Source organism: Typopeltis vanoorti, chromosome 11 (genome assembly GCF_054136105.1).
Source record: "Typopeltis vanoorti isolate ZY-2024b chromosome 11, IOZ_Tvanoo_1.0, whole genome shotgun sequence".
Lineage (NCBI taxonomy): Eukaryota > Metazoa > Arthropoda > Arachnida > Uropygi > Thelyphonidae > Typopeltis > Typopeltis vanoorti.
Window position 1 is genome coordinate 117120825 of NC_143559.1, and position 17280 is coordinate 117138104.

General features: G+C 35.6%; 1 protein-coding gene across 1 annotated transcript in view; it reads right to left on the minus strand.

Annotated features, from left to right (window-relative positions):
- The window catches only part of LOC150101977 (ATP-binding cassette sub-family D member 2-like), a 225299-nt gene that overhangs the window by 24132 nt on the left and 183887 nt on the right, over positions 1-17280 (minus strand). Inside the window, exon 8 of the mRNA XM_090400540.1 lies at positions 2840-2985. Coding sequence (XP_090256666.1) covers positions 2840-2985 — 146 coding nt within the window. The remainder of the gene's footprint in view (positions 1-2839; positions 2986-17280) is intronic.

The following is a 17280-nucleotide window of genomic DNA, read 5'->3' on the forward strand; positions in this document are numbered from 1 at the left end:
AGCCTTACTTCGAATAGCAGCTTTATGTTTTTCCATTTTCACTTGGTTGATTACGTCTAACCGACCACCATGCAAAATGTAAAATTTACAGTTACATAAAGTACATTCCACATTTTCATCTACACCTTTAATGAAAGGAAATTCTCTTCTAATATCATCATTAATACTGCACTTACGTTTTGGTATTATAGGGGTATAGTACGCCCACACTTTAGAGAGCTTCGCTTGGAGACTTGCCAAGAATAGTCGATTCATGCTGAAGGGGAGAAAGAAATGAAGGACGTACGAATTGGTTGCCAACACGCGAAATCACATGCTTTATAGGTAAAATTTTCCAACTCTTATACAAGCAACATAGTTAACACTTTAAAAACTACAGTGATCATAAAAGAGAAGTTAGTTTTCCAACGTGTAATAATAAACAACTCATCCCACAATACGGATTGATTACCCATTATCGGAATGGATTCTCCTTCTGTTGACATGTGCAGAAGTGGCGAAGGATCTGGAATCTGTGGGCGTACTATAGAAAACGATAAAAATTATAACACACAAAATATTGATCAAGTAAGATACTGTTATAACAGAAGCATGGGGAAAAAAGAACATCGCCATTAGTTACTATTAGTTAGTTATATTATTTATAATACTAATGATTATTATTATAAATAATAAAAAAATAAAATTTATTATTATCAACATTGTAATAGAAATTGGTACTAAAAATGAAATAAAATCCATTTTTTCCTGAAGGATATTTAAAAAAAGCGAGACTTTTGGAATTAACTGGGGACATTTTTATAAAAAACGGGACAAATGGGAGCCCTAATCTATTAACACTCCAAGATCCCTAGTCTCATCAGTTTCTTCTAGCCTAATCCTACCAATATAATATGACACTGGATATCTAATCATGCCGAAGTGAATGACTTTACATTTACTCCCATTGAACTGACATCCATTTTCCCATGCCCACAATTCCAGCCTATTCAAATCATTCTACAAGTACTGCATATCAACAGCATTTCTGATTACCCTACCTATCTTTGCATCATCAGCAAATAGCTATATGTCGCTTGTCAAATCCTTCCCAATATCATTAATGTACAGATTGAATAACAGTGGACCAAGCACTGATCCTTGTGGTACACCACTTGTTACCTTAAACCTTGCAGACTCAGATCCCCCGTATACCACTTTTTTGATATCTGTCAGTCAGCCATCCTTTTATCCATGCTAATATTGTATAATCTAAACCCGTTTTCTCCAATTTATGCAACAATCTACCATGCTGTATTCTGTCAAAAGCCTTAGCAAAATTCAAAAGTATCATGGTGTATCCATTTCCCTTGTCTAGTTCAATGGTAACATTGTTACAGAATGTGAGCAAGTTGCTAATATATATATATATATATATATATATATAAAATAAAAACACCTTATTCAATCAAAACTTCAGTCATCCTCTAATTAATAAGAGAAACAGAACTTAAGCTTTCCTAAGAAATGTGTAATTTCCAATTTAAACTTCTTGCCTTTGTTATTAAATCTATCCCCCCCCCATAAGAAGGCAGGATTAATTTGGTTAATCATACTGTAGTTTAACCATTCTCTGCATGCATAAATGCCTCAGATAATACCTGTGATTTGAGAGTCAAGGCATCAAGTAAGCTTAAAGTTATTTTCATTCAAAACAATAAATGTTCCACAAATCTCTTGCACAAATGGCTTTATACTTTTCATTCAATTTGAATGAAAAGTCTAACAGAATTTCATCTTCTGATGTTTTCTCTGTACAATTTTTAAAACTATCGTACTTGTTATGTAATTCAAATACGTCTTCTTTTTTTCACTTAATATTTTAAACTCTCCATTAAACCGGTGTCCACTGTTTTCATGCATTTAATCATCTCTTAGCATTCTTGGTAGTAGCTTAAAATATCTATCTATGAATCCTGCTTCAGGCCTCTGACAGACTGGGTATAGTCTCACACTGGACAAAATTCATCTAAAGGTGGGATTTAAACCCTCAGTCTCTTGGTCGGAGTGTGGGTATGCTATTCACTCAGTTCAACCAGGTTTGCAAAATTAGTAGTCGAAATATATTTGTTCAAATTTTAGATGAATCCAATTCCTGTAACAATGATTAATGCTGTTTTCTTGAAGAAATTCTATTTTCAATTTTCAATTTTATTTACTTCTGTTTTTACCTTTTTGAAATTTTATACTATTTGAAACATTTTGATTTCAGAATAAATTGTCTGTGATCTCACTGTCTATTACTATTAACATGGTCTGTATAGCATAAATGGATGCATGATATATAGTCTACTGAAGCTGCACATGTGGTTTAACATATATGATTACCATGACAATTAGTTGCTTTCATCTTCGAAAAACAAACTGTAATACAAATGTGGATGTATTATAAATTGTGTTCTGTCCAATGGAAGATATTAAGTATAGCAATCTTTTTCCAACCTGGAATTAACTAATCTTTGAATGGCTTTGACAAAAGAATTCTGGTACAGTATCGTGCATCTGTACCTTCGGTTACCCAACCCTTCAATTATCAGACTGGCAATTTGCTCTCCTGCTCTGGTTGGATAACCGAGAGATCATTATTCAGATTAACCAACAATATGGTTATGCACTAAAAATGAATTTAGTCAGAGATTTTTAATAATATAATAACATTAATGCAATAATTAATACAATAAATTTTATAAAATTCATCCAACAAGAACAACATTCTTATATGTGTACAGACAAATGTAATATAAATTAATAAAACAAAAACAAAACTAGCATAGTAGTGCTACAATTAAAGCAAATTTACCTCCTTCTCTTAATATAATATGCCGCAAATGTACAACATTTAAGACTTCTTCTAAATCTTTGTCACTTTTGTGTTTTAACTTCATGTCATCTAAGGTATCAGGATAAATAACTTGATCCCTTAAAGTACCCAATGACATATATGGCCTAAAAAAATAACATACAAATAAATTATTTTACCTTTACATCTTTGAACTACATGACAACATACACATGGTCTGAAAATAAAATTATTTAATTTTGGTATACCTTTGGGTTAAGAATCACTAGTCATGTTTAATAATTAACAAAGGAGAGTAGTATCTTGAGTACTCATGTTCCAGGAAATAACCAGAATTTATTCAGGGAAGAATATGTCTTCAAAATTCAGATAAGTAAGTTCCCATAAAGTCCTTAACATTTAATCAGAATTTAATTATTCACAATTTAAGATTTTGCAGTTTACACACACACACACACACACACACACACACACACACACACACACACACACACACACACACACACACACACACACACACACAGCAGTGAACAAATTAATCCAAATAAGCCGAATTTTCATCAGGTTTTTGGTTTGGTTTCAGTTCACAATAATTTTGGTTTCAGTTTTAGTTTACTATTTTCAGTTGAGTGCTGCATGTCATAACTGTCTCTACAATGTTTACTAATAATGTTATGCATTTTAATAGTGTAAACAAGTTGATTTTCATAGTGCTTTATTCATTTTGTGTAGCTATAAAATAGATACATCTCCAAGAAAGTGTTCAAAAATATGTACTGTTTCTCAGCACACATCAATGACTCAAAGACAAACTGTCAATAAGTGTGGTATTGGTTTGGGTACTATTAATGATAATTTAAAGAAGTTTAGAGAGACAGGTACCTTTTCCCCTGACAGAAAAGGAAAATGTGGGAAAAAAAAGGAAAACTAACTTACTCAAGATCATTTACCAGTTAGGAAAAGCAAAATGAATCCAAGATTGTCTGCTGTAGACTTAAATAGAGACTTGGCAACTAGTGGAATTAATGTTTCTGGCATTACAGTCTACTGAAGAGTGCTGGAAGCAGAGAGGATTGCCCACAGACCAAAAAAGAAACAACTGTTGACAAAGGATATGCAGAAAAAGAGACTCCAGTGGGCAAAAGTGGACAAAGATTGGACTGTTAAGAAGTGGAAGAAGGTCATATTCTCAGATGAGCCATTTCTTTGTCCAAGGAGAGCAAATACCCTATTTTTACAAATCAACAACTTAAAAGATTTATCCTACCCACCTTCAACACCCTCTTAAACACCCATCTAAAAACATATTTTGGGTTGTTTTACATATGATGATCCAGGATCACTTGTGCCTGTTGACAGTATAATGAAAAGTGACTAATACATAAAAATATTGGAGATAAGAGTGGTCCCACAGATAAAGAAAGCAGAAAGACAAAGAACTCATCTTCCAACAGGATCTTGCTCCATGCAACACTTCAAAGAAAGCGAGTTCCTCGAAAATCACGTCTAATTGCTTCAGTAGCCAGATAACTCTCCTGGTGTATATATATATTTTTTTTATGTTGGGCCCATATACGAGAGGTTGGCTGGTTAACCTATAAGTAAGTTAGTACCATATATAGTTAGTGAGTTGGGAAAAGAGAAACTTGTTTACATTTGATTTAAAAGCCTGTATGTTGTATTCCTTGGGAAATACATCGGGGTGGGGGTGGGGGGGAGAATGTTCCACAGTACCACAGTAACAGGGATGAAGGAGACAGAAAAGAAAATCGTTCTGTGGGTTTCAAGGTGTACTGTGAAAGGGTGTTGGACGGCAGCTGTACATGTTCCAATGGGCTTAGCACAGAGTGGGGGGAATTATTGATGCTGTTTCTGATGAACATTTCCCATGGAAATATTTATAGAATATACACATTGCAGAGACCAAACGTCTATGTGAGAATGAGGGGAGCGAGTTGGTAAGAGATGAGTCATTTATCAGTCTAATTGCTCTCCTCTGTATTGAGTCAAACATTTTAAGAGAGCTTTTAGGAAACCCACTCCAAATGTGAGAGAGGTATTCAATAGCTGGGCAGAATTCCGATTTGTATAAGGTTAACAGTAGTTTAGAGGTAAAGTAACATCGTGAACAAAAGAGAAAACCTAGTTTTTTGGAAGCTGAGGATGCTTGATGTCAAGGTAATTCCGAGAAATAAAATCTCATCTTGTCTGGGAATTTGAGTGTTATCAAAAATAATGCTGCGGGAAAATGGTTCTTTTTTGTGAGAAATAAGACAGAACTGGGTTTTACTAGCATTGAAGTTGACGAGGTTACCATGCGATAAAGATCTCCAAGCCATTAGAGGATGGCTTGGAGGTCAGAATTAAGGACAGTGGTGGTTGATGCTCTGTGGGTTCAAGTGAGTTGTGTCGAGTAGGGTTTGTCAAATGAAAGGGGGGGGAGGAATGCAATGTGCTGCCATCTCCAAAACTGTATAATGGGTTGGAGGTCAACTGAAGCAGGTCATTGATATACAGAAGGAAGAAGGTCGGCAAGAGAACTAAACCTTGTGGGACCCCAGCATTAGTTGGATAGTGTAAGGATAGGGAGCCATCTACCATCACACATAGTGTACGTCCAGACAGGAAGTTGGCAATCCATCTGCAGAAGTTCCGAGACAGTCCAAATGATGGGAGTTTGCTTAGCAAGCCTTTGTGCCAGACCTGGTCAAAGGCTTTAGAGATATTAACCCAACAGAAAATTTTTGAGCCATAGTGAAAAAGAAACTTGGAAAATTAAATTGTAATACAATGGATAACTTAATACAATCCATTATAAAAGTAAGGTTTTCAGATGCCGAAATAGGAAACACGAGTTCTATGTTGGTAGAGTCCAAGTCTAAGCAAATTAATGAACTTATTAGGAACAGAAGAGTACGTATAAATTATTAGGTAAAGTTGGGATTTAATTTTTGTACTTATTTCCTTAAAAAATTAAAATTTTTATTTAAGTGAGTGTTCGGATTAGTTTGTACGCTACTGTGTATATATACAGATCCTTTCTATTTTCATCACAACTTAGTTTTAATTTTTGCATTTTCTAAAGAATAACAAAAGCAACTTTAACATATTCTTTTCTCACCAGGTAAGCAAACCAACATTTCTGCTATTATACTTGAAGGTTAAGGCCATCACTTCTGGTGATGGCATGAGAGATAATTACTTGAAGCAGAATGTGATGGATGTGATTCAGGGTACAGTGTGTGAATCTAATTATAGGATCAGAAGATCTGTCCATAACTAAGATGGCTATACTGCCTCCGATTGGGGAAAATGATCGTGTGGTTTTGACTTGGGGAGGAATCAAAACATGTAGAAATTCAAGTTAAGAAGGGATATATGTGGAATTAAAAGTTCAGTAATTATGGCATACTTATGAAGCAGGCTGAAGCAGTACCATGCAATAAAGATCTCCAAGAAAAGAATGTTCACAAGTTCATGGAGGATAGTCAAGAGCTATATTACACTGTATACCCAAGCTCAGAGAGCAGATCAGGTAGGATTAGATGGATTAGTATTATCATTAACCATGAGCTGCAAACAAAGAAAATGCTGTGTAAGAAGCAAAAAAAGTATACAGTGTAATATAGCTCTTAACTCCATGCACTTGTGAACATTCTTTCCTTTCAGATCTTTACTGCATGGTACTGCTTTACTAAAGTAACCAGCATGGGTGAATAAGAATATGATGCTCAGAGGCAGCATGGCTTTGTGAAGGGTTGGTCAGGCCATAGTAATCTACTAACTTTTTATAATAGAATGACAGCTGAGTTGTATAAAGGGAATAATAATAATACCGTGTGATGATATAGCATTCCCCCTTTATACGGAAGTTCACGGTACCATCTAGTTCCCCCAAATTTTATCCGGGCTCCGGAACCGGCATAGGCTGACGAATCAGACCTATGGCTGGGTCTGTTTTCCTAACTGTAATCCGTGTGTGTCCTCGGACCGGTTTGCCTGCTCGCAGGATGAAAACCACCAGATAAACTGGCAGAAAAAACCCTGCTACCACACCCAAGACCGGCTAACTTGGTGAGGAAGATCCTTGAGCTCTTCACATCATTGACAGGAATCGAACCAAGGACACTCCTTCCCCAGGCATATGGTTATGAAGCCCAAAGCCACTAGGCTAACAGCACGGACATAAAGGGAATGACTACACTATAATACTGCTGAATTTTGCAAAAGCACTTGACAGTATACCACAAGGAACTCTGTTACGCAAACTACAACAAATGGGAATGGATATGAAACTGGTGATGTGGATAAAAGGGTGGCTGATGGACAGATACCAAAAAGTAATATGCGGAGAAGCAAAATCGAGGAGAAGACATGTGAGTAGTGGTGTGCAGCAGGGCTCTATGTTGGGATCACTGCTGTTTAATCATCATCATCAAATTCCTGACATGTACCCTCAAGGGGTGTAGAGGATATGATAGTACTTCATGAAAAATTTACCTCATTACTAACTTGCTATCTACAATTTTCCTCCAAATCAGTCTGTTACTTGTCAAGACTCCAACATCATTATCTGATGTTATATTTCTATCATCTAAGGCACTTCATACCGTATCAATCCATCTATATCTTGGTCTTCCTCTGGGTCATTTTCCTGCTAACCTGGCAGAAGAACACTAGTTTTGCCAATCTTTCCTCGCCCATTCTGTTCAAGTGACCATACCACCTGAGATTAGCCCTGCTAACGCATTCCTGGATGATGACAATGTCAAGTTCTTTCCTAATATCCTCATTTTTAATATGATATTGCCATTGATGACACCTGTTCATGCCTATAATCTTTCTCAGGACTCTCATATCTGCAGTCTCTAGTCTTTGGAAAAGTGTTTTACTTCTGACCCAGCTGTCAGATCCATAAGTTAAAACTGGTTTGAACATGGTCTTGTATACAGCTAATTTAGTGTTCTGACTAATTTCTCTATTATTCCATATGAATTTGTTCAATTAGCTTCCTACAATACCAGCTTTGTTGATTCTGTTGTCTATTTCCATATTTAATTTGCCATCTTCACTATAAATCATGCCTAAGTAGTTGAAATGTTTTATTTGTTCCACAGGTTCCCCATTCAAAACACAGTTGACATTTTCAATGATTCTACCTAATTTCATTGTCTTTGTCTTTTTATTGCTGACCTTCATACCATATCTATTACAACAGTTATTCAATTTAGTCAGGGAATCTTGCAAACTTGTAGCGGATTTATTTAGAAGTATAACATCGTCCGCATAAAGCAAAGAGCTGACATTAACATCTCCAATTCTGATGCCACTTTCCTTCATAATGTGATCCATATAGATAATGAATAACAGAGGGGATAACATACATCCTTGTCTCACACCAGATTCAACATTAAACCATTATTATTACAGGCGACTCCAGGGAGTCCTTAGACTCATCGAGGGAGGCCCTAAACATCGTGTTCACACAAGTATACGACATTCTCATAATATCTATCATACCTTGCCTTGAACTTATCACCGTCATAGCACCCACAACAGACTCTGGCAGCTTATTCCACTCATTTAACACTCTAAAAATAAAGAACCCAGCTCCAACACCCCTGCTAACCACACTCTTGCCCAGCTTCCATAGGTGACCCCTAGTTCTCCCATCACCAGTCCTAATCTCAAAAATATCCTCTGAATTAATCCTATAGAAACCCTTTAGCAATTTGAATGTCTCAATCATATCTTCCCTTTTCTGCAACCCACAAATCTTCAACCTGTTCTCATAAGGTTCATTCCATAAACCTGCTGTCATCTTAGTCACTCACCTCTGGATCCTCTCCACCTCCTCCCCATCAAGAAGGAACCTAGGTGACCAAATCTGGGCACAGTAGTCGAGATGAGGTCTTATCAACAACTTGGTTGTTGAAAGATATTTTTCAACAACCAAGTGAGTTGATGAGCTGATTTAGCTACATTTGCAATGTGCCTCCTAAACTTCATCTCCCTATCCACCAACACTCCCAAGTCCCTGGCCTCATCAATCTCCTGGAGTACAGTTCCACCAATGTGGTATACTGCTGCTAATCTTTTCCTTTAAAGGCATGTGGAGGTCTCCTCTCAGTTATACAGCTTTGACCCTTAAGCACCCTGCTGTTTAATTTGTACACAAATGATTAGGAAATCATTTGAATTGAGATATTCAGTTGGTCTCTGATGATGCAAGGGTGAGTAGGGTAATAGTTAGTCGAGGTGATGTAGAAGACTGACAGTATAGCAAAACATAATGGATGTCAATTTAATGTGGAAATGTGTAAAGGTATGCATTTTAGGATGCAAAGATTACAAGTGTATCACATTGAGGAAACTGTACTCCAGGAAATTGATAAAGTCTAAGGATTTCATTGTAGTAGTAGATAGAGAGCTGAAGTTCATAGAGGGCATATTGCTTAAGTAGCTCACAGGATTATTTAATTATTGAAGAACACACTAACAAGATACAGGAGTTATCACCCCTCTTTATAAAGCCTTGATACAATTACATCTGGATTACTGTGCTCAGGTCTGGTCACCTGGGTTTCTTTGAGATGATCAAATGATGGAGAGGATTCAGAGATGAGTGACCAAGATGGTGAGTGATGTGTGGAATGCTCCCTATGACCACAGATTCAAGATTTGTGAATTGCAAAAGTTGGTTAATAGGCAAAAATGGAGAGATATAATAGAAATATTTCAGTTACTTACAGAATTTTATAGGAAAAATGTTTCTGCACTTGGCTAGAGGGGCTAGAACAAGAGGTCATCCCTGGAATTGAATAAAGTTGTGGTTAGTAGGGGTGTGAGGACCAGATTTTTTGTGTGGAGAGTTGTGTAAGAATGGAAGGGTTGCCTGAGTCAGTGCTGAGTACTTTGTCTGCTAATGGTTTTAAGAAGTAAGATAGATATTGTGTTGATAGTTTGGGTCACCCACGATGAGTCTTATGACTCCATAGAAGTGCCCGTGCAATAATAATAACCCATATGTGTTTGCTATTGAGAGAAAGTCAACTGCAATAGGTGTCAGAAGGCAAGACAGTAAGTTTAACATAACTATAAAAATTAACTTCTAGATATTTTGCTGTCTGTTGACTAACAGCTTCATTAAGATGATTAACACACAAGAAGGGGGGGGGGAATTAAAAAAAAAATTAAGCACTTCTGAATTTTTTTTTTTCTTTTTTGTAATTCAAAAAATCAAGAGATTGTCTTATAGATAAAGCATTAATTAAAGGAGATGACCAATTTTAAGAAATTGTGAAGCAGCTTTTATCTTTCTTTTTACATTCAGTGTGCTCAAGTGTTCTTTTTTTATGAATTTCACATTTTTCCCAGTTTGACTTATGCTTTGCTGCAAAAGATGGAATCCTGGAGTATAAACTTCAGGCTGATTTTCAAAGGGAATACTGTTGTGAACATAGAAATTATATAAGGTGTGGATTGATTTTAATGTTGTCTAATGTTGACTTGTTTTAAAAATTGTGATATGCCTCAAACTACCATCAACATAGGATAAGGAAATGAAACCTTTATAATTTGTTTCTGTTATTGTACAAGTTGCTTTCTCACAGAAGAATAATTTATATAATAACTTTTTGAGTAGTCATTTTGAAGAAATTAATGAAATAGAAGATTAAGTTTATTTCCCCCCACCACCACCTCAATCATCTTTTTCTAGAAGACCGATACTTTTAAGGTTGATGATTTCTGGCTTTTGTTGTGGGTGATGAATGGACTTGGCAGTGAGATATCATTCTGTGTGAGTGGCTTATGATATTCCTCCATCATGTTTCTTCCTGCAATCAGAACATCCAAAAACTGTTTTGGTTTGTTCTCCTTTTAAATTGCCATTTTGAACTTCATGCTGGGATGGCAATTGAAAAAGAAACAAGTAGAAACAAACAAAATAGTCTATTCCTTTTTTTAGAACATGTTTCCACAAATATATCATCCACATAAGGCCACCATATTTAATCTTTTTATTTTTTATTCTACCAATTTCTTCAGAATGGATACTCAAAAAAAGTTACTAAATAAATTAATCTTCTTGTGAAACAGACATATGATAACAAAAACAGATTATAAAGATTTCATTTTGTTACTGTATATCATCAAAGTTAGAGAATGAACATATCGCAATAAAAAAAAACTATTAGAAATGCTTTGAAACCAGTCCACCCCATGTAGAATTTTTTTGTATATTCATCTAAAGGCAATATTGTATTGAAAAAGATCCTGTGGCATACAAGATTCCATGTTACTGCAGTAAAGCAAATATTAGTTAAACTGGAAGAAATTTTGAGAGAGAGAGAACCTGAATAACTCTAAATGCATAAGGTGAATGTGCATCTTAATATTTGGTCAGAATATCATGAATGAACTGCTCCTCTGCCTTACCTAGAAGACAATCCATTGTTAAAGACAAGTATGGAATCACAAGGTATTGCACTCACATAGCACCTTAAACAGGAACCATGGCCCTCATATTATATGACATTATAAAGCATATATAATATACAACTTTTCAGACTTCCATTGCACCAGGAACCATCTAAATGGCTTCACACTGGATATGTCATATGACTTGCACATAAGTTAATCCACATTATTATTAATGTTGTTAAGAGCTTAAACAAGTAATGTTTAGAAGTTCTCAGATTTTTTTTGTATATTCTCTACTATGCTAATCTTCCTGATAAAGTTGTAAGTGGACAACAAAACATATAGCTCTGCCATTTTAAGGTTATAATAAAAATTCTAAGAGTAATTATAGTGGTATATTCACTATTATTGAATGTCTTCCTTTATCTCAATAAGATAAGGAGATTATAATCCTTCTTTATAAGGCTTTGATAAATCTGTACTAATGCTATACAGATTTGATTAACAATATATATATATATAATATATATGGAAGTGTCAGAAAGGATTCAGTGTCATGTGACCAAAATGACAGTTCACAGAATGCCCCATATGAAAATAAATTGAAGGTTTGTGGTTTATAGTGTGGTTTATCAGTTAAACTTTATAAAAAGTTTAACTGATAGGTAGAAAAGAGGAATATGATAACAAAATACTAAAGATTTATGGAGAATATGACAAAATAAGAAGTAAGGTTAATAAGATGCAAGGATTAGATCTTTGCTTAGAAAGTGATGAATGCATATAATAGGTTGACTGAGATATTTTCAGCGAATGAGTTTAGAGAAAGAAAGGATAAGTGCTGTATAAATAATGATTAGCACAGGCTTCCCTTTATGGGTCTTTCAACTACGTAAATGCCATAATAGTGTTGTACTTCCTTAATCCTTCTTTGGCTATGGAAATGCTTATGCCATGCTTAGAGGAAAAACACTAAATTACAAACCAATTGGTAATGCACAATTGAAAAACTTTAGTTCATTAAACCATGCCAACACTTTGCTGGCACTCTCTGCCAGTATCAGAATAATATTATAGATGATCTGTAATATATTGGCCACTACTCAGAATAGAGGTACACTATAAGAGATAAAATGTATAGTGTGAATATATAAATAACGCTAAAAAATTAGTTATATACTTCCTCTTCTTTCTCATCTGTCAGATGACAGGTTGAGTCCCACAAGAAATCTTTGCCATCTGGCTATTTCTGTCATCTCTCTGAAGCTCAATATTTGTGACCTTTCCTTCAAAGGCTGTAGCCAAGTTCTTTTTTAGTCTGCCTCTTGATCATCCTCCTTCAGTGATTAAATTCAAGCCTAAATTTAATAATCTCTGAGAGGACATTCACCAAACCATTTTAATTGCTATTTAAGAATTATAGCTATGATATCTTTTCTATAGTTTAATTTGTGTTTAACTTGTCCATTTGTTTTGTGTTCTGACCCAGTGAGTCTTATTTATTTTTCTTAAGCATTTCATTCTGAATGCACTGATTTTCTGCATACTGTATAACAATGGTAAAGTTGTGTATTTTTCATGTGATATAAGAGGATAAGAAATAGGACAGGCTTTAAGGAGAACTACCAAAGAAGCACAGCAAGTCTGAAACACAATAACAAGCTTAAACAATTGCACGTTGCATTTTCTAATGCAGACTTCCCACAATCTGAGAAATCAGCATGCCATCCTTTTTATTTCTTTATTGGATTCACAGAAATCATTTAAAAAGTTCAAATTTGTAGCAGGCTATGGTGGAATGGTTCTATGGGATCCCATTTTTTCTATGACTAGTAATCATCAAAGTGTGATTCAAGAAAAAAGACCACAAGAAAAGAGGAAGCTGTTCTAATTTCTGGAACATACCAGTTGCTCAAAGTAAAAGTTTACATGGAGGTTTAATCTCAATAAATCCCAAAACATGACTAAAATTGGTTGCTTTCGTATGGGAGGAACAAAGTATGGAAATGGAAAACTGACACCTGTGCCACATGAAAAAATGAAATAAAATAAAATAATATTACTATGACTAATGGCATCTGTTCATCCTGTTCTAGGTTCTACTTTTGGTCTCTTACCAAGAATTTTGCTATTTATAATCTTCTTACAAATACTGTCATTTTCCACATTAAAACCATGTCTTGCCCACTATAAACTTTTTTTTTAACTTAATTAAACTAGATATTGTAGGTTCTTTATAGAGTTGATATAACTCATGGTTGAACCTCATCCTCCAGAGACCATTATCATTCACTAGGCCAAATATTTTTCTAAGGAAAAATTTTTTAATTTAAGGAAAGCTTTTTAAATTTCCTTTAAAAAGCTGAAATCATTTACCACCCTCAACTGTATATATCAGGATTACACATCCATAGATAACAAATGGATGAATTATTATCCACTTTCAGTTGTAGCAGAGAAAGGGAATACAGAAACAGATGTGCCAACTATACACTCAGCCAACCAGGTTGGCTGAGTGTATAGTTTCATCACCTCCAACTAAACAGGCTGTGAATTCAAATTCTACTGTAAGCATAACTATTTGTGAATGTCTAAAATTGGGATTATAGACTATTTTTATTACTGGTGGAAGAACTTCACCACTACCTTATTTGTTAGAAGCGACTCGAATTAAGTTTCGTGTGATAAGTTTCCAACCTTTTGTGGATAGGATACACGTTAAATAGAAAAAATTATATAATGATATATATCAACACTTATTACCAGATCTAATGGCTGAAGTGCCATTATTGATATCATTCTTGTAAGAATACAAACAGAATTCTTGATGAAAGAAATGAGGTATCTTTATCTGTTAGATTGAGGTATCCTGGTGCTGACCTATGGGTGCTCCAAAATGATGTGATATCTGATAGATGCTTAGACACTGATTATCCCTCATGTTAATGGAGAAAAGACATCTAGCAATACTAATTAACTAAATTTATTTAGCTAATAAACTATTAAGCCACTATTTCACCTTGTCACTAAGGCATCTTTGTGGACACAAAGAAACATACTTAAGTATGTACATGCAGACACATCAACGGGAAGGGAAAGAGGGATTGAGTGTGAAAAGCAGATCCCAGTCTTAAAAGGCATCCTCTTTTTTGGGTGCTGTGAAGGAACCTTGCTAAAGGTCTTAATATGATGGTCTCCCAGATGTTTGGTAAAGTAAAGCAACTAAATTTGTTAAGATTTGAAGAATGTTGTAGTGTTGTAGTGGAATTCTAGAAATAATCTTTCAGATTTCTATCTGTTTCTGTACAAAAGGGAGGTCCTCCCTAACACTGTATCCTGTGATCTATTTTCATAGCATGGTCTGCTGTCTCAGAGGCTGTGGTGCAGATAATAGACCTAGTTTTTATGTTTCTCCAGATTTTCAGATCTTCCAGTTCATCCAAAGTTAGTTTTCAGGTGCAAAGGATACTGTAGACACTGTATATGAGCTAATAAATGGTGCAGAATTTTTAGTACACCCTCTGTCCAAAAAGAAACCGAACTTTTAGAAAATAGAAGAAACTAGTGGTGCCGCCTGTTGTATCTTTTTGTTGTCAAAAGTGGCAACCTTCATTAGTGTTGTGTCAACTGTTTATGACATTTGTTGCATTAGAAGCCAGAAGCCATTAGAAGTTGTTATAGTGCCAGTGTGTTTTGACGAACGGTCGGAAAATGAGTTTCAAACAGAGAGCTGCGAATGACTTTTGTGTTAACCTTGGTAAAAGTTTTGCCAAAACGCATCAAATGCTTCGAAAAGCATACGGTAATGAATGCTTATCCCGTACTCAAGTTTACGAGTGGTTTAAGGGATTTCAAAGTGGTCGTGAGACACTTGAGAACGACGAAAAGCCGGGCCGTCCAAAAACTGGACTGAGCAAAGTTAACATCCAAAAAGTGTGTGTTATTTCATCAAAGAAAACCCAAAATTGTCCGTTAGATTGATTGATTGAAGATGAACTGGGGATTCCAAAATCAAAATGAATTAGCGATTTGTTCCCCCACAAGTTGACCGACGACCAAAAAATGTATCAAATTGACACTGCAAGGACCTCATTCATAAGGACTCAAACTTCCTTAAAACGATCATTACTGGTGACGAAACATGGTGTTTTGAGTATGAGCCTGAAACAAAGCACCAGAGTGCTGAGTGGAGACCACCAGAAGAGGGGCATCCGAAAAAAAGTCACTTGGAGAAGTCAAAAGTAAAGACAATGCTGATTTGTTTCTACGATTCCAGGGGCATTATCCACAAAGAATTCGTTCCGCCTGGCCAAACGATCAATGATGAGTTTTATCTTGAAGTTTTGAAGTGATTGATGGCAAGAATTCATCGTGTACGGCATGAATATCATGATGCAGGCAGCTGGTCGCTTTTGCATGATGATGCACCATCTCATCATGCAAACATTGTGAGACAGTTTTTGAGCAAAAACCAAGTTTGTGTGTTGGATCACTTGCTGTATTCACCTGATTTAGCACCCTGTGACTTCTTTCTCTTCCCCCGACTTCATTTGCTGATGAAAGGAAAGCGATACGACACCATTGAAAACGTTCAAGTGGCAGTAACCACGACCCTCAACAGTATCCCAAACACCGATATAAAAAACTCATTTAACGAATTAATTGACTGTGCCAAATGCTGTATTGAAGCCGAGGGAGAGTATATTGATTGAAATAAATGATTTGAATAATTATAATTGGCCTGTGTTTTATTTGCTGTCAAAAGTTCGGTTTCTTTTTGGACAGAGGGTGTATAGCTGAAAGGAGTCCTTATGTTATACCATTTCAGAGTTCAAATCACTACCCTCCCAGCAGTATTTAACTACATTAGCCTCCATAGCAAAATCAATCCCATCTGGGATTCTTTTAGCCAAAAGCTTTCTCTTCACAAATGAACCCTCTTACTAACCCAAAACACCCCCCCCCCCCAAAAAAAAAAACCATTGCCATTCCCTAATTATGGACACCTCAGGAAACATCTCAGGTGCTCTTGAAAAGTATGAGATAAGGACCTCCTTCAAACTATACCAAAAAAATTAGCTACCTTATCTGCTCACCAAAAGATCTTCTCCACCATTTAGATCGTTCTAGTATCCACAGTAGCCACAGTTGGCATCCACTGGAGGTACGAAATTTTCTTCCAGAACGGCTTCAGGCCATATTTTTTTCCAGCAAGCATTCAATTGTAATTCAGTTGTAATAGAGGGTTGTAATTCCTTAATGGACAGAAAAATAATTTTCACACAATTCAATATTGAAAACTCTTTCCATGCTTGAGGCAGTGCCATGTTTGGATTAGATTCCATTTTTACCAAAATTAATTGGAATGTTCAACGAATATCATATGACTTAAATGCTGATATTATTCCTTGATCAAGTGGTTGAATAAGTGAAGTAGTATTAGGCGGCAAAAAGTTATTTTAATATTCGGATGGCTTAGATTTGTTGGGTGGCCTGGTGCGTTATCTAAATTTAGTAGAATTTTTAAGTCCATATTCTTTTTCTTTGTGTAACTTTCTACATCGGGTACAAAACACTTGAAAAACCAATTTTCAAACATGCTAGCTGTAACCCATGCCTTTTTGTTGGCCCGCCAATAAACAGGTAGGGTGGACTTGTTGAGCCCTTTCATCGCACGAGGATTTGCGGATCGGTTAATAAACATTGGTTTTGTCATGTAATAACCTGATGCATTACTACAAAACAGTAGAATAATTCTATCTTTGGAAACTTAATCCAGGAGCTGATATTTCATTTTTCGAAATATATGTACGTTTTGGCATTTTTTTTCCAATATAACCCAGATTCATCCGCATTGAACACCTGATCTGCACTGTAACCACTTTCTTTAATGATTTTTAAAAGTTCTGCTGGGTATTTCCAGGTAGCTTCAACATCTGCTGATGCTGATTCTCCCTGGATTTTAAGATTATACAAAGAAAACCGCTTTTTAAAGTTTTCGAACTAACCCTTACTGG